Raw genomic sequence first — 24,464 nt, 5'->3', positions numbered from 1 at the left:
ACTCCAAAACTGGATTTGCCATCAGCAGGTTAGAGTGCAGAGCTGACTGCCAGGGTAATTGCATAGATGTCAAGGAGGGTCAGGATTGGACTTAGTGATGATGCCCCACACAGTCGAACAGTTCTGATAACACTTAATGATCACACCTGAAAGGCCAGTGGAAACAGATTCAACAGTAACTTGCGGAAAAGAATTGGAAACAAATACTTGCAGGGCTATGGGGAAAGAGCAGGCAAGTGAAAGGACAATTCAATTTCTCCCAAAGAGCAAAGGCATGATGGGCCAAATGACCCCCTTCTGCATTGTGCATTTCGAAGTGACATTAAGGGACAGTGAAACAACTTGCAGCAAAATACAATGTAACCATTAACTCCTCCCCCACATCACTAATACTTTCCCTCCTCACAGGCACTCCTTCACACTGGGTTATGGTTTCGTGTATGTTGGCTACACTCAAGTTAGCTGGCTCATATCCTTCACAAGTGAGCCCAGGCAAGCCATTCAATTGCAAGGGGGAAATCAGTTTCCCATATGACAGGCAGATGTAAGGAGCAGAAATCATGGCCATTTTACCCCTTCTTTAACCAGGAGTTCCAGTTTAATTTTAGCACCAGTGTAAGCGTGGACTCCAATTAGCTAGCTCAGTACAGACCAGGGGTTGAATCTGGAGCTTGTGCTCCAGTACCCACAATCGGCAGTGTTATTTATTCAATCAGAAACAGGGGCCCCCAAGTTAAGATACACTATAATTGTCAGACACAAAACACACAAAGCATCACCAAACACTCCCTGTAGTTATTTTATATAGCGCACAAATCTTAGGTTTCTCAGTAAAGTATAATTATCAGCCAACTCCCACCTAGCCGCCTAAAGTCAAGGAAGAGCTTCATGAACAGTGTTGTTCCATTACAATCAACCCCATCTGAAGCCCGCATTGCCTTGTGGAAAGACCGACTCGCCAGTCTCAAACAAACCCCAGCGATGGAAATTCTACCGGATGAAAACCTTCCCCCAGAAGCTAATTGCAACTGGGCAACCTGGAAATGCCTTAACAGACTTAGGACTGGTGTAGGTTGTTCAAAGGTGTCACTAAGCAAATGGGGATATACAACCTGCCCGACAACTTGTGAATGTGGAACTGAGCCACAGACTATGCAACATCTTCTGTAATGTCTATCGCTAGAGGAACCCTGCACTGTTGCAGATCTTGCCGAATTCAACCACAAGGCGCAAAAATGTTCTGGCTGGGCCATGTATAGACTGTCCGTGGACACAATAAGAAGCAGCCAACTCCAATTGTTCCAACGTATCACAAGTGGCTCAGTACACATCGGGAAACCCCTCAGGTTAACCTCACTGAGAAACTGGGACTAGCACAACATGGATTAGCTATTTTATTCCATGTTAAATTTTTCACTAAAAGTCAAAAGGAGCTGCGTCCCTTTGTTGAAAAATGAAACTCAGGACTTGGAGCAACTGAAGGGAGAGAGTTGATGTCAGGTGACTAGGAGAGTTGCGACATCTGAAGTGTCACATCAGAAAGTTTCACATTTTCCATGCAATGTTCACATGGCCAGACATGAGTCTGGCCTGCAAAGACTTTTCAGGAACCTGCAGACCTCTACAGGACTGAAGTAGTCTGCCACATTGGGTTTATATCCAGGTTCCCCAGGAATTCAGTTACAGTTTAGCATTGCAGGGTGGGGGCAAGTGGTGGTACTGTTTCACGCACCCCAAAGTGTGTCACTAAACCTATCATGTTGCCTTGGGAAACATCAGAAAGAGATTTAAACTTCATCAGTCATCTAAAACTTTTTGATCAGGACAGGACCTTCATCTTTTCAGTTCAAGTTTCACGTAAATAAAATGAATTAACTCTGGTCAACTTAAATCTTTTTTTTTAAATTTTTATTAACAGTTACTTTTCCCATCTCTCCTGACTCTCACTGGGATACAGGTCCCTCATCTCCTGAGGACACTGGCTTACTGGATTCAGGTCTCCCTTCTCCTGCCGGTGCTGACTCACATGCGGTAGGGCCACAAACTGTAGTTCACATTAGCGCCATTCTTCAAGACAGTCCAAGGCAAAACATCTTGGGAGATTTTCCAACTGTGGATGTACCACACCCTGTCCTCATTCAGCATCAGTTGTCCCAGTTAACCCAGCAGAAACCAGGGACTGAAGCTCGCGTCACTCTGGTCTACTTCACGCAGGCCAGTTCTTACCAGGCGTCATTGAGATGTACCAGCTACTTCAGCAGCATTGCCAGTAAAATCACATCATAGGAACACTGTACAGGTTAAACCAAGAGCAATGCTCTATTCACATCTCAGCATTGAGCCCACCTGGTTTCTGAATTCCCAGTATTGAAAGGGACAACAGGGAAGTCCAGGGTAAGTCGGGCTTGATTAAGACTGCAACCTTCTATAGCTCCCCCTCCGGAATACATCATGCTGGTTCCTAACAATGGACACAAATTTAAAATGTGCCATCCTGAGGCAGTAGCCATGTGGAGGCCAGAAAGACAGAAAGTGATAGAAATCAATAGGGAGGGGCAGCTTCTGCAATACCTCCCAGCTATACATCCAAGACCAGAGCAGATAGTCACTGATACAATAACTCAGAAGAAACATCTTTTCTCAGTAGTTAGAATGTGGAAGTCACAACCACACGGAGTAGTTGAAGGGGAAGCTAAACAATTAAAGGGAGAGAAGGTTAGAAGGTTTTGCAGATAGGGTGAGATGGAGTAGATCAGGAGGAGGCTCGTGTTGAACATAAACATTGATATAGACCTGGTGGGCTGAACAGTCTATTTCTGTGCAGTAATTTCAGTGTAATGTTATGAAGTGACTGGTGACGTGACAGTGGCAATCACTGTGACATGTACTACACAAAGAGGCAGGGCAAACACCAACACCTACTGCACAAAGAAATACACAAGTTAAAATAGGCTATTCGGCCCAACCAGCCATGTCAGCGTTTACCCTCCAAGTGAGCAAATAATCCTAATCATAATTAACCCCACCTATTCCCTCTACCCCCTTATCCAATCTTATCTTGAATTTTTACACAATTTCTGCCTCAGCAACTAACCTCAGAAGTGAATCCTCAGCTGTAAAACTCTGAAGAAACTTCTCCTGTCCTGGGAGAGAGTTTAATCTGGTATATACAGCTCCTTGTTCTAGGCAGCCTGCTTACACCTATGCTGACCCATCCTTTCCTGGTTCGAAACTCTATTCTATCACAGTAATCTGAGATGTGGGAATTTATTTCCTCAAACCAGGTAGCAAAGCTTCAAATCTACATTGCATCCTCAAAAACCTCAATATCCTTCCTCCAGTGCAGAGCTCAGTGTTGCAGAGCATTCTAACTCACTTTTATGCAGGCTTATCATCTTGGGTTTGAACAATGGTGATTCATAACCAGTTAAAGCTAGGCTCAACAAAATAATCACAAATGTCATTTTAAAATGGGATGACTTTACTTGTAGAATTTCAGCGTGATGTTCCTGTAGTTCAGTGTCTCTCTGGGGTTGATGTGTGAGGTGGGACTCACATTCTCACACTCTGGAAGAAAAGGAGTAGAATTACCTACAAGAATGTTCAAAATCCATTGCAGTAAAACCATTAGCCCCACCCATCACTGTCAATGATATCTTAATTGTATTATTAAGATTAAGGATGACCAGATGAAGGGCATTGATTGATCAAGTACTTTGAGCACATTTTAATCTTAAGTTTTCTTTGCAGTTTTTGTTTTTAGTTGCAGTGCCCCTTTAAGCAGCAGTTAGTTAAGTTGTTCATTTGTTTCTTGTTTACTTTAAAGAGTATAGAGAGAGACTTGCCTCCCGAAATATTAGTCTGAAAATGCCCGATCTTGTCTGTCTCAGAAGCTAAGCAGATTCAGGCCTGATTAGTACTTGGATGGGAAACCATCAGGGAATACCATGTGCAGTAGGCTTTGAGGCCAGTTAACTAGATGGCCTGTGGGTAGTTCAGAGTAACGCCAACAATGCGGGTTCAATTCCTGTTCCGGCTGAATCACACTTGGGGCTTGCCTCCTTGATGCGGAGTGATGCCCCTTGAGCAATATAACCAATATTCCCTCTCTGATCAAGAGATGCTTACAATCCCGCATGATCTATGGATAACTGCCTACCTAACAAAAGTGACCTCCATGTCTTGTCTGCTTGAGAATGATGGCCACTTACACAATTGTCAGAGGTTGTTCAGTGACCTGTAGTCCAGTCTGAACCAACTCTTTCAGGAAAGCAAGAGAAAACTGGAGAAATGTTAAATAAATATTTCAAAAATAGAAACAGAGATTTCAGCCTTCTAAGGCGGTTCGTTAGTTAACTTATTTACTTGTTTATTTGGTTTTTCAGAGTATAAAGAGAGACTTGTGGGACACTGGGTGGGGGGGGTGACTCAGGAAGAGGTAGAATGCATGTTGCATTCTGTAAATAAATCTAGTATTAAGTAAAAAGATTGCTGTCTAGTTTCTACTTTACCATCTGGTTTCAGAATGAATTAACAATCGCCCAAGGTAATCAGCAATAGCTAACCAAAATGTACAGCTCCCATCACACCACAATGTCTTAGGTCACATTGATTGGAGCAGAAAATGTTGGGTGTGCAAAACAAGCGGATGATGTCTCAGGTACGACCCTCAATCTGAATTTGAAGGGACCCACCCTAAAACGTGAATCCATCCCTCCAGCCCCGAGTGGGATGTTGTGGTTGTACTCTTCAGATTCCGATGAAGGGCTCCAGCCAAAAAATGAACTTACCTTCCCCCTGCCAGCGGATCCACAGTGTGTTTCCAGCACGATTTTAGATGTCCAGTACCTGTGCTTTCTCATATCACTGCATTTTATTACCGAGAATCAGCTTGTGACATATTGCCCCCCTACAACCCACCTCCACTCAACCACTCAATGTTAAGTACCCATCCCAAATCCACTTCTTCCCCAAAACCTGACCCCACCATTTCCTCAAATACTGACACATTATGGACTGGGTGCAGCTTACATTCACATCCGTTTTGGGGGAAATGTCACAACATGATACTCGTCCCAAATTCTGCTGCCCGTATCTTGACTTGCACTGAGTTCTGTTTGTCAATCACCCATGTCCCTATACTGGTAACTGCTCGATCTTAATTCTCTTCATGGCCTCAACCCTCCGCTTCTCCATACCCTCTTCCCACGTTATAACCCTCCTGCATTCCTCCAATTCTGGCCTCTCACACACCCCGCTGTTCATCGCCCCGCCATTGGAAGGAGTGCCTTCAGCTGCCTAGGCCCTAAGTTCTGGAATTCCCTCCCCAAACTTCACTACCACTCTCCCCTACTAAGATGCTCCTTAGAACCTACCGTCTTTGACCAAGCTTTTGGTCACCTATACAACTTTATGTGGTTCCGTGTCAAATTTTTATTTGATGATACTCCTGCTATACACGTTGGAACCTGTTACCAAGTTAAAAGCATGATGTAAATGTTCTTAAATGGTTTATTGTAATTATGTAAAATGGATTTCTGCAATTTTTTAAAGCCAGACTTTTATATAGCTAGTGCCTCTCCCACTGGGATATGGTGCCTCAGTGCACAGGTAGTTTGCAGCTCAGTGCAAGGACTCCCTTTGCACTCTGCTGACAGAGAAATAAATTCCTAGTTGGAGATAGGTTAGTATAAATTACAGTGTAAAATTATCCTGTCCAGGATGGAGAGCAAGAGCCCTTTCCCTTGTGCCATCTGCTCTGTGCCACTGGGGGAAAACAGGATTGCAGAGGTGAGAGTAACCCACCAGTAGCTACCCAGCTTTCTACACGCCCACTCACAGTCAAAATTCAGGCATGTTGCTTTCTGCTATGGCAACTCAACCATCGGCCCACAAATTCCAATGGTCAAATCTGTTAATGCCACATCTGAAGGGACAGATCACATGGTAAAAGGTAGCCAGGACCATGAACAAAGCCAGCACCTTGTGGGGAAGGGTGGAAAGTCAAAACTGGACCAGCTATATCAACACTAACTACAAGGGTAGGCCCGTGGAGAGTGACTGACCTTCTCACCTTTCAAAGCTTCCCTATCATCTACTGCGCTCAAGTCTGGAGTGGGATGGAAAACCAACCGCTCATCTCGATGGGTAAACTGCTACAGCTCAAAGAACTCGAAAACATCCAAGACATCTCAGTTTGTTCAACGCCCCTGCCCCTGAACTTATATCTTCCCCTTCCCCCACTGCAGCAGCAGCGTATACAGTCTACAAAATGCAGCGCAACAACTCACCCAAGGTGCTCCCACAGCAGTGTCCAAACCTGCAACCTCTACCATTAAGGAGGACAAGAACAGCAATGTCATGGGGTCACCATCAACTCCAAGTTCCCCAAGTCATACATCATCCCAACTTGGTCACATAATCACCGTTCCTTCTTCACTGTTGGGTTAAATCCTGGAACTGCCTAACAGCAGGTGGAAGTACCTTCACCAGAAGTGGAGGCGAGACATCACTTGCTCACAGCCACATTAGGTGGATGGGGACAAACAAAAATTACTGTCCTTGTTAGAATCATCCACATCCCAAATTTTAAAAAAGTGTGCAAGGTGGGGAAGAGGCACTTGGGCAATCAAAAGCACTCGACATAATTACAATACTTCATGAGCCGGTTTCAAGAGCCACAGTCCTGGAATCTCTCACCTGTTACCACCTGTGGGTTGATGTTGAAGGTGTCATTTGCAGGATTGATGCTGCCCTTCTTATAAAAGCGCTGGCAGAGCTGCAGAGCAGTGCGATTCTCATCACCGTCAAACACATAGGCGTACCGTCCCAGAGTCATATTTTGCAGAGCGAGATACTACAAGGAAACATAAAGCATCTCGTGAGCTGCACTGACTATAGTTACTCAATATCCACTTAGTCAAACACAGGATCAAGCTATTGTGCTTTCAGGGCCATCAAGCAATGCAGCAAATAACAGGGGCACACAATTAAAAATTAAATCACCAGTAAGGAGAAAAGCACTCAGGGGTAAGAGTTGCAGAATGTTACCAGGAGCACCATAAATAAAGAAGAAACTTGCATTTCCACAGCAATTTGCACGATCCCAAGACTTTCCTAAGCACTTTACAGCCAACGAAGAATTTTTGAAGTGTTGTCGGGGTTGTAATGTCTGAAATGCAGCAGCGCCAATGTGTGCAGCAGGCACCTACACATGGTAATGACTGGAATAACCTGTTTTAATGATGTGGTCTAAGATGCTGGGTGGACACCAGTTGGCACTTGCCTGCTCTTCTTCGAAATAGTGCCAGGGCATCTTTTGCATTCACCTGAGAGGGCAGACAGGTCCTTGGTTTAACACCATCTCTAAGGCTGGGAGTGTTGGCCTGTATTATTTACCCAAGTCTCTGGATTGGAACTGCAGTCTTAAATAGATTCTAAAGATCCCACTGCTCTTGAGGTAGAATTTATGATCTAAGCTACTTGGTTAAGAGCTGGCTGAGCAGAAGGAAGGCACGGGAGGGAAAGCAGAGTGAGGGTGATAATATACTGCTCCTGCCTTGTTCAGGGCAACAGGAGGGCATGAATGGGAGCAGAATGTACAGGGGATAAGAGCCCAGTGAAACTTTAGGGAGGAGAATATTGGAATGTTTAGGTTTTGCCTCTTTCTCCCATGGTCTCCTGATGGTGCTGGCTCTCCCCTCATTGTTTGAGCAGCACCACTCCACACCCTATGTCTGCACATTACACCTACCTGCAGGATGATGGTCAGAGATAGGAATGCGGGCCAATTTTTCCTGGATCGGGTTCAATTGCAATGCACAACTTCTTCCGCATCAAAACCAAAGCTCGATATCTAACTCCAGCCCTCTAAAACACTGCCCCAATTCCTTCAACTCGCCATCAATGACAGCGCTTGCAGCTGACAATACCTCAAGCTCTGGAATTCTCTCTGTCTTCATCCCAAGACCACTTCTTTGACAAAGCTTTTGACTTTCCCTTCCAATATCTTTCTTTGGTTCACTGCCCACTTTTATCCTTTCTAGTCTGAAGCCTTTTTTTTTCCCTATGCTAAAAGCAAGACGCTACAGACATTCATTGGCTGGACAATGCAAAAGAATGGGGCTCAAAGTGGGGTTTGCACATTCTTAAAATTCAGTGCCTTCAGGTGACACAGGAAGGAAATTCAATAACAACATAACAAAAGACAGTGAGTTGCTTTGAATGTGTAATCACTGTTATGAGGGCAAACATGACAGCCAGTTAGTGCCCAGCAAGGACCCAGAAATGACAAATGAGATGAATGATTTAAAAACATGTTTTAGTGATGCTGGCTGAGGGAGGAATATTGGCCAGGACACTGGAAACATTCCTGTGATGAAAGTATAATAATTATCATAATCATTTTCTGGTTCATTGTGAAGTAGGTTTATGGAGGTAAGTATAGTTGGGCCTGTGAGAGATTTAATTATATTTGGAGTCAAGTAGACTGCAAGTTTGAAATGATCAAAAATAGCTCACTGCTTGACATGCTGATGAGTAAACATGGATGCTGGCTTAGCATGTAAGGTGTGAAGGAAATTTGCATTTTTAGATAAATGAAGAAATTTGGATTTCAAAGGGATTTTAGTCTATTTACAACTAGCCAGATAAACAAGACTAAGGAATGTGTTTGTTTTTTCCCAAAGGTTACTAGCGATATTGGTAATATGAAAGTTTTTCTGTTATGAAGAAGATACAGTTTCAAAAGCATATGGAACAATAGAATTTACATATTAAAATGAGAGAAACATATATAAAGGAGAATGAAAGGCTGTCAGAAGGCTATGTAAGATCTAACAGGAGTGTGTGAAATAGCCTTAATGAAGCCTATAGCATTTGTGAGTAAGTCTGCCATATAACAAAACTGAAGTTGGGGGAAAGGACATTTCGAATTCCACTGTCTAGGGTAGTGTTAACTTGCTGAGTTTATTTTAAATCTAAAATCTATTTTCAACTGTTGCCTTAAAGTGGGTGTAACTGGGGGTCAGGTTAATTAGGAATTTTAGGAGTTATTATAGTGGTAAGTAATTGGAGTCTTATGTAGGTGCTTAACATCTTTTATTTTGTTAAAAAATACTTTAATTTTTAAAATCTCTAAAGATCTTGGTGGACTTATTGCTTCTGAATTCAGTGCACCCATCTCAAATACAAATTATGATAGCGTAACCAAGTTTCCCTCGTGGACTTGGTCCACCTGACAACATCATCTGCCACTTCTCTGAATTTTGACAAGAGACTTTGTTTTTTAAAATATCTACTTGAACAGACAAACTGACGGCACTTCCAACAACGCAGACTTCTTCCATACTACACTCAAGGACATTTTGTAGGCTGGCACTTCAGTCCTGGAGTGGGATTTGAACCCACAACCTTACAGCTCCAAATGCGACAAGTTGAAACTTTTTGGAACAGTATAATGCTCTAGAAGGAAGCCAGCAATCTTGCTTAAAGGGACGCGGTGATTTTGGCAAAATTCATTCCCTGGTCTGTCTCATGCAGTCTCCTCTTATCGACTCAATAGTCAAGATGAGGAGGGGAAAGACATCCAGGATCCTAGCTCTGATTCATTATCCAACCACCTCTCCTGGCAAACAGGCATTTATGAATATGGGGGAAGGACTAGACCAGGTACATATGGGATTCCCACTGTGAATGAATGTTAAAGGGGATAGGTAGCAAAGAGTAGAGTGGGATAAGACTGGGTTGAATGCTTATGAATACAGCACAAAGATCAAGGAGAGTAAACATGATATTCAAGTGAAGTAGCTAAAGCAAATAGCACAGATGAATTTAAGGGAAAGTTAGATCGATACAAGAGGGAGAAAGGAATAGATGGAAATGTTGATAGAGTGAGAGGAGCCTTATATGAAGAATAAATATTAGCATTTACTTGTTGCGACAAATGGCCTGTAAATTCCATGTAACCCACCAAGCCCCAAATATCTACAACAGCCAGTTGGGGGAGGTACTGAAGAGTTCCAGTGGAACTGTACTGCAGCAAGATATCAGCGCTCTCAGGATAGGTGAGAGCAATTGGCATAACAAGCAAATGAGGGTGGGAGTGAGGATAGGGGCAAAACGTCTGTTTTTATTCAAGATTTCCAGCATTGGCAGTGTTCTGCTTTTCGATTCAATTCATGTTTATTGCATTGCCACTTCTCTTCTAGAATGCCCACCTTGAAGTTCTGCTCTCTCTGTTCACCATAATTACCCCCTTTAGCCCTGTAAGGCTAACTCTTGTCATTTGATCTGTCCTGCCTTTCACCCTATCACACACCTTCCTTTTGTCCCTTTTCCCAGCCATCCTTTGCTCCAAAGCTACTACAATTTTGACTTTTCCTCAATTCTGATGAAAGGTCATTGACCAGAAACATTAACCCTTGTTTCTCTCTCCACAGCTGCTGTCAGACATGTTGATTAAAAACACAAAATGTTGGAAATAATCACTAAAAACAAATTATCTGGTCATTGCTATTTGTGGGAGCTTGCTGTGTGCAAATTGGCTGCACCGTTCCCCACACTACAAGTGACTGCACTTTAAAAAGTACTTAATTGCATGTAACGTGTTTAAGGATGTTCCATGAGAAGCTCTATAAAAGCAAGTTCTTTCTTTCAACATGATGAATCCTATATACTTCCTATTTTATAATAAGATACACTAATCCACTACATGCTAAAATAGCAAGTTGCCTCAATGAGCACCGGTTGCCACCAGAAAGTGTAATTTAGCATGTTAACAGAGAGAGAAACTGGGAAAGCGTCCAAATGGTAACAAGAGAAAGAAAGCTGGTTCTAATAAAAGCCACCAACCTGTTCAACTGTGTAGAAAATAGAATCATAGACATCCCTTTGTGTGTACACAGCATAGGAATCATCCACCCCATCCACATAATCCTTCAGGAAGAGATGCTTAAAGGTCAGTGTGTTTTCCTCTGTAAAATCCACCACCATCTGGTTACTCAGCCCAAACAGGACCAGCTGTGGAAAAAATATTAAAAATCTTCAGTTTCTAAACATGAATTTAATCCCCTGATAACAGGGCTACATCTGTCATTTGAGCATGCTAACTTTGTGTCTCAGTTGGTAGCACGCTCACCTCGAGTCAGAAGTTCCGGATTCAAGTCCCACTCCAGGACTGGAGCACAAAAATATAGGCCGACACTCCAGTGCAGTACTGAGAGAGTGCTGCACTGTCAGAAGTGTTGTCTTTCAGATGTGGCATTAAACTGATGCTCCAACCCCTGTAAAAAGAAACCGTTTTGAAGAGCAGGGAGTTCTCCCCAGTTTTCTGGCCAATTTTTATCCCTCAACCCAACATCACAAAAACAGATTATCTGGCCTATTACCATGTAGCTACTTGAGGGAGTTTGCTGTGCACAAATTGGCTGCTGTGTTTCACACATTACAATAGTGACTACTCATCAAAATTATTTCACTGGCTGTGTAGCGCTTTGGAACATCCTGTAGTTTTATATAAATGCCAGGTTTCTGTTTTTTTTTCCTTTGTAGGGCCAGAACTTGCAGATGTTTGGAATGCTTTGCTCTGTGATGCTCAGCCATGACAGGGAGCACTGCGGAGCAGGAAAGACAAGGATGGCTGTCAGGCAACGCCCCTACAATCCACCAATCTAATAGAACAGCGTACAAAATAAATATTAAGACAGAACTTATTCCACCAGCCTGAATGCAAAATGAGAGAGGGGCATTCAACCTGTTTGGTCCTGCAGCTAATATTTATTACAACCAGTGGTTTAAAAATAAATCTGATTGTTTTACCTCATTGTTTGAGAGAGCTTGCTATGCGCAAATAAGCTGCTGCATTTCTTACAGTGCAACAACGAATATTCTTCAAAAGTATGTAATTGGTTGTAAAGTACTTTGGGATGAAAGGTGCAATTGTCATGAAGAAATTAATTTCCATAATGTTACTGGAAATTGTCATGAAGAAATTAATTTCCATAATGTTACTGGAAATTATTTTTAAAATGGAATTGTAGTGGGGTCTGTGTCAGTGTGTCTATCTGCGTGTGTCTTTATTGCATTAAGGGCAGCTAGTCTGGGTGCTTTGATGTATAATAGTTTTGAGATGCTAATTAGATAAACATAAGTAGGATGGAAGGTAAAGTGCAAATTTGCATTTGTTGAATAAAACATTCAAGAGCGAGAGTAAAATCTTGCACCTAGCAAGCAATGTGTTTATATTACTTATAAAATTAGTGGGATGAAAATGTTATTGTTAGAAGATGTGATGTTAAAAGCCCAGTGATACAATGGAGAATTAACATTCAAAGGAAAAGCTAGGTATAAACAGAAAGGTGTGTGTAAGTCAGAGGCATTTAAGATCTAACCAACCTGTAAGCCTCCAACTGTGTCTGAAAAGGAACCAAATTGCAAGGAACCTCATTTTGAATTTGTACAGTCAAATGTGCTTTGCTTGGTGTCTGTTTAAAGTCTATGGGTTACTGTTGCCTTGGTGGAGATTTACCTGAGGGATTTGTTTAAAAGTTATTACGGTAGTCATTTGTAGACATGTGTATGTTTAATTTATTGTTAAATTAATAAATGTTTAATTTAGTTTTATATTAAAAACCTCGAGGCTTGGTGGCCTTATTCCTGAATTCAGAGCTGCATCTCATACCAATTGAAAATATAGGCTTTGACAGCTGTTTCAAGTTTCCCTCTGGGATTTAAACAGCTCAACCTTTACCAACTGCCGCGTCATTACACTATGGAAAGCAAGTCCTTTCTTTATTTCTCAGGTATATGCAAACAGTGCTATTGCTGTTCCGCTCCAGTTGGTCACTATGTCGTGTCTGATGTTGATAAATCTCCCTCAGTTTTCTTGGCATTCCCAGTCCATCATCTCTCAACACAGAATGACCTCCCCAAACCCACTGCGTGTACACAAGAAATAGGAGGAGTAGACCACATGGCCCATTGAGCCTGCTCTGCCATTCAATACGATCGTGGATGATCTTGGGCTCAACTCCATTTTCCTGCCCACTCCCCATAATCCCTTAACTCCGAGACCCCAAAAATCTGTTTATGCCAGCCTTAAATGCATTCAGCGACTGAGCATGTAATTAACGACGGGATGGAGAATTCCAAAATTTCACAACGCTTTGAGTGAAGTAATGTCTCCTCAGCTCAGTCCTAAAAGAGTCTGTGCCCCCATGGTTTAGACTCCCCGACCAGCGGAAACAATTTCTCAGCATCCACCCTATCAAGTACCTTCAGAATTTTACACATTTCCAGGAGATCGCCTCTCATTCTTCTAAACTTCAGAGAATACAGGCCCAGCATCTCATCATAGGACAACTCCCTCATCCCAGGGACCAATCTAGTGAATCTTTGTTGTACTGTCTCCAGTGCAAGTATATCCTCTCTTAAATGTGGAGACCAAAACTTCACACAATACTCCAGATGCAATCTCACCAAAACCATGTGCAACTGTAGCAAGACTTCCTTATTCTTGTATTCCAATCCCTGTACAAGGGTAGGAACAAGCTATTTGCCTGTCGACTCTTCTCACCCTCACCCAGCAACCCTCTAAAAAACAACTCATCGAACCCAGCAATCAACTACCCATAGAACCATAGAAAAGTTAAGGCACAGAAAAAAGCCATTCAGCCCATCATGTCTGAACCAGCTGAAGAAAAAAAACTAGCCACCAATTCTAATGCCACCTTTCAGCCCCTGGTCCATAGCCTTGCAGGTTACAGCACTTCAAGGGCAGATCAAATGAGTTGAGAGCTCCTGCCTCCACCACACACCAGGAAGCGAATTCAAAACACCCACTACCCTCTGGGTGAAAAAGTTTTTCCTAACATCCCCGCTAATCCTCATACCAATTACCTTAAACCTGTGTCCCCTGGTAATTGGCCTCTCCACTAGAGGAAACAAGTTTTCCTGTCTATCTAGGCTTTCATAACTTTGGACACCTCAATCAAATTACCCTGAGCCTCTTCTATTCTAAGGAAAACAACCCAAGCCTATCCAATCTTTCTTCATAGCTGCAATTTTCAAGCCCTGGCAACATTCTTGTAAACCTCCTCTGTGCTCTCTCCAGAGCAATTTATGTCCTTCCAGTAATGTGGTGACCAGAATTGTATGCAAAATTCCAGCTGTGGCCTAACCAGCATTTTGTACAGTTCCAGCATTACATGCCTGCTTTTGTATTCTATACTCGTCCAATAAAAGAAAATATTCCATGGGTCGTCTTTACCAATTTATCTAGTTGCCCTGCCAGCTTCAGGGACTGTGTACATGCACTCCAAGGTGTCTCACTTCCTCCACCCCTTTCAATATCCTCTCGTTTATTGTGTATTCCCTTGCTTTGTTTGCCCTCCCAAAACGCATGACCCCACTTCTCCGGATTGCACTGCATTTGCCACATTTCTGTCCACTCAGCCAAACCATTGATATCATTCTGGAGTCCACAGCTATACTCTTCACTATCAACCACATGGCCGATTTTGTGTCATCTGCAAATTTCCCAATCATGCCTCCCACCTTTAAGTCCAAATCATTAATATATCCCACAAACCACACCCAAAGGCCCATCAGCCAGACCAGAAGATCACACAGGATGGCGATGGATTATTAACCTTAGTCTCTTTGACTATGGGTTGGTTGTACAGCTGGTTTAAAGTTTGTGTGAACCCCTATTGGTGAAAGCTGTTGAATTTATTGTTCATAAAACCAATAGGTTACTAAAGTTTTAAATCTTGGTTTAAAAAAGTTAAAACAAAACCCACTTATCCCAGAACCACTGCAGCTTCCACTTTCACAGGGATTTTCATCGCCCTTCGACTGAAAAATAGGGATATGGAGTGCAAAAGCAGGGAAGTTATGCTGAGTCATTATAAAGCTTTGGTTAGACCACAACTGGAGTGCTGCATCCAGGTCAGGTCACGCTTTTGGAAGGGTGTGAGGGTGTTTGACAGCGTGTGAAGTAGATTTACCAAAATGGTTCCATGAATGAGAGAATTTAGTTACAAGGTTAAGTTGGAGAAACTGGGCTAGTTCTCCTTGGAGAAAAGGGAGACTGAGGGGAGATTTGATCAGAGGTGTACAAGATTATGATCGCTCTTGATAAATTAGACAGAGAAAATATGTTCCCATTAGCTGATGGTAGAAGGACCAGGGAACACAGATTTAAGATTTTAGGCAAGGGATGTAGGGAGGGACATGAGGAGGAACTTTTTTTTAAAAAACTCAGTGAATGGTAGTGTCCTGGAATTTGCTGCCTACGCGAATGGTGGAAGCAGAGGTGAACAATGATATCAGAAGGAAGTTGGATGGGCTCAAGGGAAATAAACTCGCTATGGGCTTAGAGCAGGGGAATTGAGTTGAATGGATTGTACTACAGAGGGCTGGCATGGACTCGACAAGCCCCAATGGTATCCTCCTGCGTCATACTGACTCTGTGGCCTACAAAACTTTGGAAATATACGATCAGTGCAGGAGAACACTCAACATCCTTGCAGTACTAGGCCCCCCCTGCCAAGGCTCACACCAACCATTCACTGCACCAAAAGAAACTCTGATTATTTGGACGTTCATTTGCAAGTTACCTGTAATTATAGAAGCAGAAAGCCATTTATCCCATTAAGAAAGACGTTGCAATGGGGTGAATACAATAACTAAATCATCCCAGGGACTTTGCCTCCATTATCCCAGAGTCACACATAGATCACGCTGTGTAAAGCAGTTCCCGATATCAGTCCTAAATTCACTTTTAATATTTAGAACCTTTAGACCCTCATTTTACTTCCACAATGTGAAGCAAACTAAAAATAGACTTGCCCTTCTATGATGCATTCATGAACTTTGGGCATCCTAAAACATTTTACAGTTAATGTAGTGCTTTTGAAATATAGTCATGCTGTAATGAAATACATTGTAATGTAGAAAATGCAGCACACAATGTGTAATTTGCACACTGCAAGGTCCCACAAACTGCAATGAGGTGAATGACCAGATAACCTGTTTAAGTTATTGGACACTGGAGAGAATTCATCTGCTCGTCTTCAAAGGGGCCTTGGAATCTTTTACGTCCACCTGACGGGGCAGATAGAGCCTCAGTTTACATCTCAAACGGGGCTCGGTTAGCTCGGTTGGCTGGTTTGTGATGCAGTGTGACGCCAACGGCGCAGGTTCAATCCCCACACCGGCTGAGGTCATCCATGAAGGCCCCGCCTTCTCAACCTTGCCCCCTCACCTGAGGTGTGGTGACCCTCAGCTTAAACTCACCACCAGTCATCTTTCTCTAATGACAGAGCAGCCTATGGTCCTCTGGGACTGTGACAACTTTCACTTTACACCTCAAAGGAGAATCTCGGTTTACCAGCACAAATTAGCCACAAGCAATAGATTTTCTACTTATAGTCGAAACATTTTCAGACATTGCCAGAACTGGGAGTAATTTATTTTTACAACCCATTGTTATAAAGCACTGTTTTATGGCACTTTGACACATTGTCCAAAGTCCTTTGAGGTGGCTTGGCAATTAACTACTTTTTCAGTGCGGTCTGCGATGTCAGTAAGTTACAATATGTTCACTGACAGAGGCCTCCATCTTTACGGGAGAATTGGGTTGGGGGTGGTGTGGGGGTGGTATGGAAAGACAATGGGGAGAGGAGTACGGTAATAGGTGGTGTAACTGGAGAGTTCAGTAACATGGTAAGCCTGCCAATCTTAACGGGTTTACTTAAGTAAAAGCTCCTCGAGTTTTGCCAGACATCTGGCAATGTGCTACCAGGCTGGCAGGAGCAGGAATTTGGCAGGAGGTAACAACAGCTGGAAACTCATGGGAATCTTCCCAACTATCAGATCGGAAGGAGATGGGGTTTACATTTCTGCTTCTTTCTGCCTACAAAAGGAGCTCCAACATGGTATTTCGTTTAAGATTTACCATGGTATCTGCTAGCCAGTCGGCTCATCCCACCCTGCTGGGCAGCCCTGAATCAGTATTAACCATACCAGTGTCCGCAGCCCAGGGGAAACAGTGCTCTAGTGATAGTGTCACTGGGCTAGTAATCCAGAGGCTCAGGCTAATGCTCTGGGGCCATGGGTTCAAATCCCACAGTGGCAGTAGGTAGAATTTAAGTTCAATTAATTAAAAAATCTGGATTGAATGGTGATCACACAACTAACATAAAAACCTACCTGATTCACTATCATCCTTTAGGGAAGGAAATCAGCCATCCTTACCTGATCTGGCTTACACGTGGCTCCAGACCCACAGCCATGTGGCCGACTATTAAATGCGCTCAAGGTTAACTAGGCAAAGAATGCTGGCCTTGCCAGCGACGCCCACATCCCATGGACGAGCATTCCATCAGCCTTCTTAACTATTTGCTGTACCTGCATACTAACTTTTTGTGACTCATGCACGAGAACACCTAGATCCCCCTGCACCTCTAAATTCTGCAGTCGTTCTCCTCTTAAGTATTACTCTGCTTTTTTGATCCTTCCTGCAGCTCACCATCACCTGCTCAAGAGCAATTAGGGATGGGCAGTAAGTGCCAGTCTTACTGGCGACACTCACATCCCAGAACCAAATTTTAAAAAAGCATTCAGTCTCACGCAAGGGGCACTATTTCATCTGAAAACAGACATACGCGTAGGGAGAGGAGTTTTCCCGAGAGAAAACAAACATTTTATCCAGTTTCTTATCTTCTGCTCCCAGGGTTACAAAGAGACAATATTGCAACCCTGAGGTTGTGAGAAGCACCACAGAAATCCAATGCCTTCCTTCAAACTCCTGTTTTCCCCAATTTAGCAATACACTACTAGCATTTAATTTCCAGCAATGAGAATAGATTCAGTGAACCAGAGTCTGTAAGTTCACATACTAAACTCATTTCCATGATCCCTAGAATCAAACACTTTAAAAAATCTCATTGTGGGCATCACTGGCAAGGCTGAAATGTTTTTGCCCACCCTGAGTTACCCTTGAGAAGGTGGTGGCGCCTTGTTCAGGGATGTCTGCAGCCCGTATGGTGACACAGCTCCCATTGTTGTTAGACTGAGTGTTCCAGGGTTTAGACCCAGCGATGACAAAGAAACAGCGAACGCCTGTCGAAGTCAGGACATATACGACTTCCAGGAGAACTTGGAGGTGCTCTCCTAACCACTGGGTAAAATAAAATTTGCAAAGCGGCTCATGTCAAAGTACAAATGACTAATGATCTCAGCTGGCACAATAATGAGTATCCCAAATCCCCCGGAAGAGGCCCCTGTTTTTTTCTATTCTTTCAGGGGGCGTGGGCAGCACTGGCAAGGCCAGCATTTAATGCCCATCCCCAAATGCCCTTGCCCTTGAGAGTAGTTAAGACTCAGCCACATTGCTGTGGGTCAGGAGTCACGTGTAGGTCAGGCCGATTAAGGGTGGCAGATTTCCTTGCCTAAAGGACATTAGTGAACCAGGCGGGTTTTGCAACAATTGATTATAGTTTCATGGTCATTAGATGACTAGCTTTCAATTTCAGATTTCTTTTTTCAAATTAATTGAGTTTAAATTCCACCAGCTGCTTGTGATGGGATTTGAACCCATGTCCCCAGAGCATTTGCCTGGGCCTCTGGGTTACTAGTGAAGTGACACTACCACTACACCATCATCTCCCCTTTATCGTCACTTTCTGAGGACAGGATTCCTTGAGAGTCCGTTCAGCTTACGTTCCAACCTGTGCCAATCTTATGCAGCAAAGTTCTCCAGATGTCACGCCTTACCTGTGTCGTGACTGCGATGAGCTTGACTATTTGCACCAACAGTTTGTAGGGTTTCCGGCCTTTTGCTCGGAATTTATCGCAGGGGCTCATGAAGAAATACTTCAGTTTCCTTCTCAGTTCCTCCTCCTGCTCCTGAGACGGGAGGCTGGGCCGAGGAGGCATCTCGTGGACACCATCCTGGGAGCCATAACTGTTCACTGAAGTCAGCAGCTTCTCTCTTTCTGAATGGACAGGGAAGTAAAACCCAGCAATCAGCACGTGGAGTTACACTTTCAGTAAAGAGGCAAATGTCAGCGTTCTGAGTTCAGTCCAACTACCAGCCCACAACTCCAGGCAATGTCACCTTTGACTCTCCTTCAAGCGCTGAGCAAATCGTTGCCAGACACCTCCAACCTCCATGTACCATGAGAGCCATCTCACACCAGTCAAATTGAATGCCTTTCGAAGCACTAACTGCATCTCGCATGGCACGCAAAACCAAAGCACCTTCTTCACATGAAAGAGGTAAAATACAAGTGCTTCCACTCAACAGGGGCTTTTCCCGGTTCCTCAGTCAACTCTCCATCCTCAACAGCTACCAACAGTAATATCGATTAACTGGTTATTCAACCCACTGTTGTTTGAGAACCATTACTGGCACAAAATGATTAAACCATAAACAGACACAGACACAGCACTTTCAACTGATCCACTTCAGGATAAGGAACTATAAAAGATTGTGGAGCTGACTCTGTGCAATGCACACACATATATGCTCACTGTCTCACCCAGATATCCCATTTTAACAAAAAATATCTTTTGTACAAAAAATAGGAGAGGATCATTGAGCCCTTCAAGCCTGCTCCACTATTCAATAAGATCATGGATAGCCTTCTATCTCCCTCACCTTCCCCCCCCTATCCTCATATCCCTCAATTCCTTACTCACTATCCCCATATTCCTTGATTCTTTTAAAGCCAAATATCTGTCGATTTCAGTTTTGAATATACTTATTGATTGAGTGGCCAAAGCTCTCTGGAGTAGAGAATTTCCACATTCATAATGCTTAAAGTGAAGATATTTCTCCTCACCTCAGTCGTAAATGACCGGTTCTTCTTCAGAGTCTGTGACCCCCAAAGCAACATATCACAACCAAACATTTTTTAAAATTAATTCATGGGATGTGGGCATTACAGGCTAGGCCAGCATTTATTGCCCATCCCTAACTGCCCTTGTTCAAAGGGCATTTAAAAGTCAACCATATTGTTGTGGGTTTGGAGTAACAGGTAGGCCAGACCAGATCAGGATAGCAGATTTCCTTCCCTAAAGGGCATTAGTGAGCCAGGTAGGTCTTTACGACAATCGGCAATGGTTTCGTGTCATCATTAGACTTTTAATTCCACATTTTTGTTGAATTCAAATTTCACCATCTGCCGTGGTGGGATTCAAACTTGGGCCCCCAGACTACTACCCTGGAATAATAGTCCGTTGACAATGCCAATACACCACCACCTCTCCAATCTCAACATTGTGCTACCAGCAGGTTTAGAGGCCCCTACGCAATTCAGGATCAAACCCACACAAACCAAAAATTGGGCACTGTATTATCAGGTTAGTACACTGAAAAGTCCAACTCACACCTGGGCACTGTGTGAGCACAGGGTTAAAATACAAAATTACGTACCTGAAGCTAACATTTGATCAGATATTATGGGCATGTGAAATTTATTATACAGCTACCAATAAGGAACCTGTGTGAGCCAATTCTAGGTCCCAAGAATAACAATTACCGTAATTAGATTCACTGCAGATTTGCAGGCACTTTAAACTGCTTCCCATCCTTGAGCACAGATTGAAGAACTTGCATTCATACACCTATCACATGCAGTCAATTCCTGAGGCATATGTAGCAGATATTTTGTGCAGAGCAAGGTGTCAAGTTCGCCTGCCTATGAACTGCACCAAGTATGAGGTGTGGACAATAAGCGAGGCCAGAATCGGAGCTCAGCTATGAAGCTCACCCATGGGTTCAATATGCTGTCAGCACGATCTGGACTGGCTCACAAAGAACAGGCATTTTCGAACCCACAGAACTGTACCCAGAGCCTCGAGGGGCAGCTGGCACGGACAGGGGCCAGGGCCATAACACCTGAATAACATTCAGAATTTCTGCCAGCCGGTGACTTAGGAGCATATTAAAGCAGTTCTATCCATTACACTCAACAAGAACAGTGAACAATAACCAGTCAGCACTCTTGCCTCAGTCAGAAGTTTGTGGGTTCAAGCCCCACACCAGAGGCTCGAGCACACGGTGACATGAGAAAGATAGCACCAAGGGGGATGCATGCTGTCAGACTGTCATTGGTCAAACACCTGTTCAGGTGGACACAAGGTTCCCAGATGCTAGGCGAAGATTAGCAGCGAGTTCTGACCAATATTTTGCTCTGAGCCATCCTCAGCAAAGCTGATTATCTGGTCAGTTGTCTTAGTGCTGTGGGTAAATTGGCTATGATACTTACCTGTGTGAGAATGACTGCACTCAAAATATAATGGCTGTAAATTGCTTTGGGGTGTCCCGAGGGTATGGAAGGCACCACATAAACACAAATTGTCATCGGGCTAACTACGCCTTTGACCTTCTCCTCCGAATTTCCCTCCAATTCCGCTCCTATTGCAATCTTTGAAGCACTTCGGGGACCTTTTGGGATAATGAAAGGTACTGTGTAAATGGGAACAAGTATGAGAAGTTTCAATAGAGCAAAATCGGGGGTTGGGGGGGGGGGGGCGCGAAGAGAAGCACTTCCACCAGTCAATGAGTCAGAAACAGGTGTAAGTTTATCACCAAAGGCACAATGGAAAATGGTGTAGGGAATGGGTCACTTATGGAGCTGGTAGGGGCACGATGGACCGAATGGCCTTCTCATAGCTGCAAGATTCTGTGCGACTCAGCAAGGTATTCCCAGCACATATTTCACAGAATCATTACAGTACAGGAGGCGGCCATTCGGCCCATTGAGTGTGCACGGACTCTCTAAAAGAGCATTCTACCTAGTCTCACCCCCCCTGCCTTATCCCCATAACCCTGCACATTCTTTTCAGATAGCAATCCAATTCCCTTCTGAATACCTCGATCGAACCTGCCTCTGCCATCCTCTCAAGAAGTTTGTTCCAGACTTCAACCACCCTCTAGGTGAAAAAAATTTTCCTCATATCACATTTACTCCTTTGCCAATTATTTTGAATCTGTGCCCTCTAGTTCTTGACACCTTCCTGAGTGGGAACAGTTTCTCACTATCCACCCTGTCCATACCCCTCAGAGTCTTGAATATCTCTTTCAAGTCTCCTCTCAGCCTTCTTTTCTACAAAGAAAACAGTCCCAGCATCTCCAATCTATCCTCATAGCTACAGTTCTTCAACCCGGGAATCATTCTTGTGAATCTCCTCTATACACTCTCCAATGCCTTCACATCCTTCCTCAACTTTGGTGCCCAGAGCTGGATGCAATACTCCAGGTGAGGCTTAACTAGTGTCGTATACAAGTTCAACACGATCTCCTTACACTTGTACTCAATGCCCCTAATAATAAAGCCTAAGATGCTATATACTTTACTAACTGCTCTTTCAACATGCCCTGCCATCTTCAATGACCTATGTACGTATATACCAAGGTCCCTCTGTTCCTGCACCTCCTTTAGGATTTCACCCTTTACTTTATACTGTCTCTCCATATTCTTCCTACCAAAATGAATCACTTCACACTGCTATGAACCTCATCTGCCACTTATCTGCCCAATCCACCAACATGTCGATGCCCTTTGGAAGTTCGTGACTATCCTCATCACACTTGACAATGTTTCCAATCTTCGTTTCATCTTCAAATTTTGAAATCATGCCCTGAACACCACAGTTTAGGTCATTAATATATATCAGGAAGAGCAAGGGTTTGCAATTCGCAATTCTACCAGTCCTCTGGCACCACCCCTGTGTCTAAGGAAGGCTGGAAGATTATCACTAGTGCCTCTAATTTCTACTCTCACTTTCCTCAGTACCATTGGATGCATCTCATCCAGTCCTGGTATCTTATCTATTTTAAGTAAAGATAGCCTAACAGATCCTCCTTCTCAACCTTAAATTCTTCGAATGTATTAGTTACCTCCTCTCTCATCAGCCTGGGTAGCATCTTCTTCCTTTGCAAAGACAGAGGCAAACTACTCGTTTAATACCTCAGCTATTTCTCCTGCCTCCATCTGCCAGTATCCTTTCTTATCCCTAATCAGCCCTAATCTTTCTTTTACCACCCTTTTATTATCTATATCCTTATGGAAGACCTTGGGGTTCCTTTTTATTTTAGGTGCCAGTCTCTTTTCATGATCCGGCCTTGCTTTTATTAGTTTTTTCACTTCCCCTCTGGTCCTTCTATATTCAGCCTGATCGTATTTTCTATCTGACATTTGTCGTACTCGCACTTCTTCCTTTTCATCTTCAGCTCTATCTCTCGCGTCGTCCAGGGCATTCTGGATTTATTTTTCCTTACTTTCCCCTTGACATTGCCTGCAATACTTTTTCTTTGAAGATGGCAGCTTGCACAGGCTACTTTCACAACGTTACAAGCAAGGAGGGGGACAGGAGTTAAGACAAATGAGGGAGAAAAAAAAAACATCAAAAGCAATCTCTGAGGATTAAGAGAGCCTTGTGCCAGCTCAGTCACGCCACCCAATAAACTTAATCTATCCAGATGCTGGTGGAATGTGCCAAATCAGCTGATCTTGGAATGCCTGTTCTGGCCTCTTGGTCAATCCTATCCTGGGATTATATTCATTTAAATTCAGGCACTAGGTAGGAGAATAGACAGATCCAGTTAGAATTTAACTATCTGATGTGGCACAGAGTCAAACAGGTCAAGAAGCTTCTAGTTTGCAGGGCCGATCTATGCATGGGACAATAGGTACAAGTAGACTCAGTACTGCTGGTTTATTTTATACAGCTCTGTAGTTTATACAGTCTACAGCACAGAAATAGGTTAGTTGGCCCATCTAATCTGCGCTGGCATTTACGTTCCACGATAACCTCTTCCCAGCATATCCTACTAATCCTCATCATATCTTTCTAATCCTTTCTCCCAATCATCAAACTTCATTTTAAAGGTGCACGTTTTTCTCTCCCTGCAGTAGCGAGTTCCATATTCTAAAGCACTGAGTAAAGAGGTTTCGCCTAAATTTCCTGGGGAATTAATTAGTGAAACAAAAACAGAATTACCTGGAAAAACTCAGCAGGTCTGACAGCATCTGCAGAGAGGAATACAGTTAACAGTTAGAGTCTGTCTGACTCTTCACCAGAACTTAGGAAAAATAGAAAAGAGGTGAAATATAAGCTGGTTTAAGGGGGGGTGGGGGGTGGGACAGGTAGAGCTGGTTAGAGGGCTAGTGATAGGTGGAGATTGCCAAAAGATGCTCTACCTGTCCCACCGCCCCCCTTAAACCAGCTTATATATCACTCCTTTTCTATTTTTCCTTAGTTCTGGTCTCGGAACGTTAAATGTATCCCTCTCCGCAGATGCTGTCAGACCTGCTGAGTTTTTCCAGGTATTTTTGTTTTTGTTTCAATGAGTAAGTAGCTGGTGAGCTTAGTGTTGAAGTGGGTTGGGTGATAAGCTGGGCAGAGGACAGCAGGAGAAGCAGCAAAGTTTAATAAGTAACCATTAAGAAACG

The 24,464-nt window shown here is 43.4% G+C and overlaps 1 protein-coding gene across 2 annotated transcripts in view; it reads right to left on the bottom strand.

The window, feature by feature from the left end:
* The window catches only part of mcoln1a (mucolipin TRP cation channel 1a), a 53,588-nt gene that overhangs the window by 21,156 nt on the left and 7,968 nt on the right, over positions 1–24,464 (bottom strand). The window contains exons 2-5 of one of the 2 annotated variants that reach the window (XM_041177295.1): positions 18,778–18,998; positions 10,852–11,019; positions 6,700–6,856; positions 3,486–3,567 (exon numbers count right to left, since the gene is read on the bottom strand). In XM_041177295.1, the coding sequence (XP_041033229.1) occupies positions 3,486–3,567; positions 6,700–6,856; positions 10,852–11,019; positions 18,778–18,998 (628 nt within the window). The remainder of the gene's footprint in view (positions 1–3,485; positions 3,568–6,699; positions 6,857–10,851; positions 11,020–18,777; positions 18,999–24,464) is intronic. The other variant, XM_041177296.1, reaches the window with a different exon arrangement.

The sequence above is a fragment of the Carcharodon carcharias genome, chromosome 30, assembly GCF_017639515.1.
Source record: "Carcharodon carcharias isolate sCarCar2 chromosome 30, sCarCar2.pri, whole genome shotgun sequence".
NCBI lineage: Eukaryota > Metazoa > Chordata > Chondrichthyes > Lamniformes > Lamnidae > Carcharodon > Carcharodon carcharias.
The sequence above is the reverse complement of the archived record's forward strand: the minus strand, read 5'-3'. Positions and strand labels throughout refer to the sequence as shown.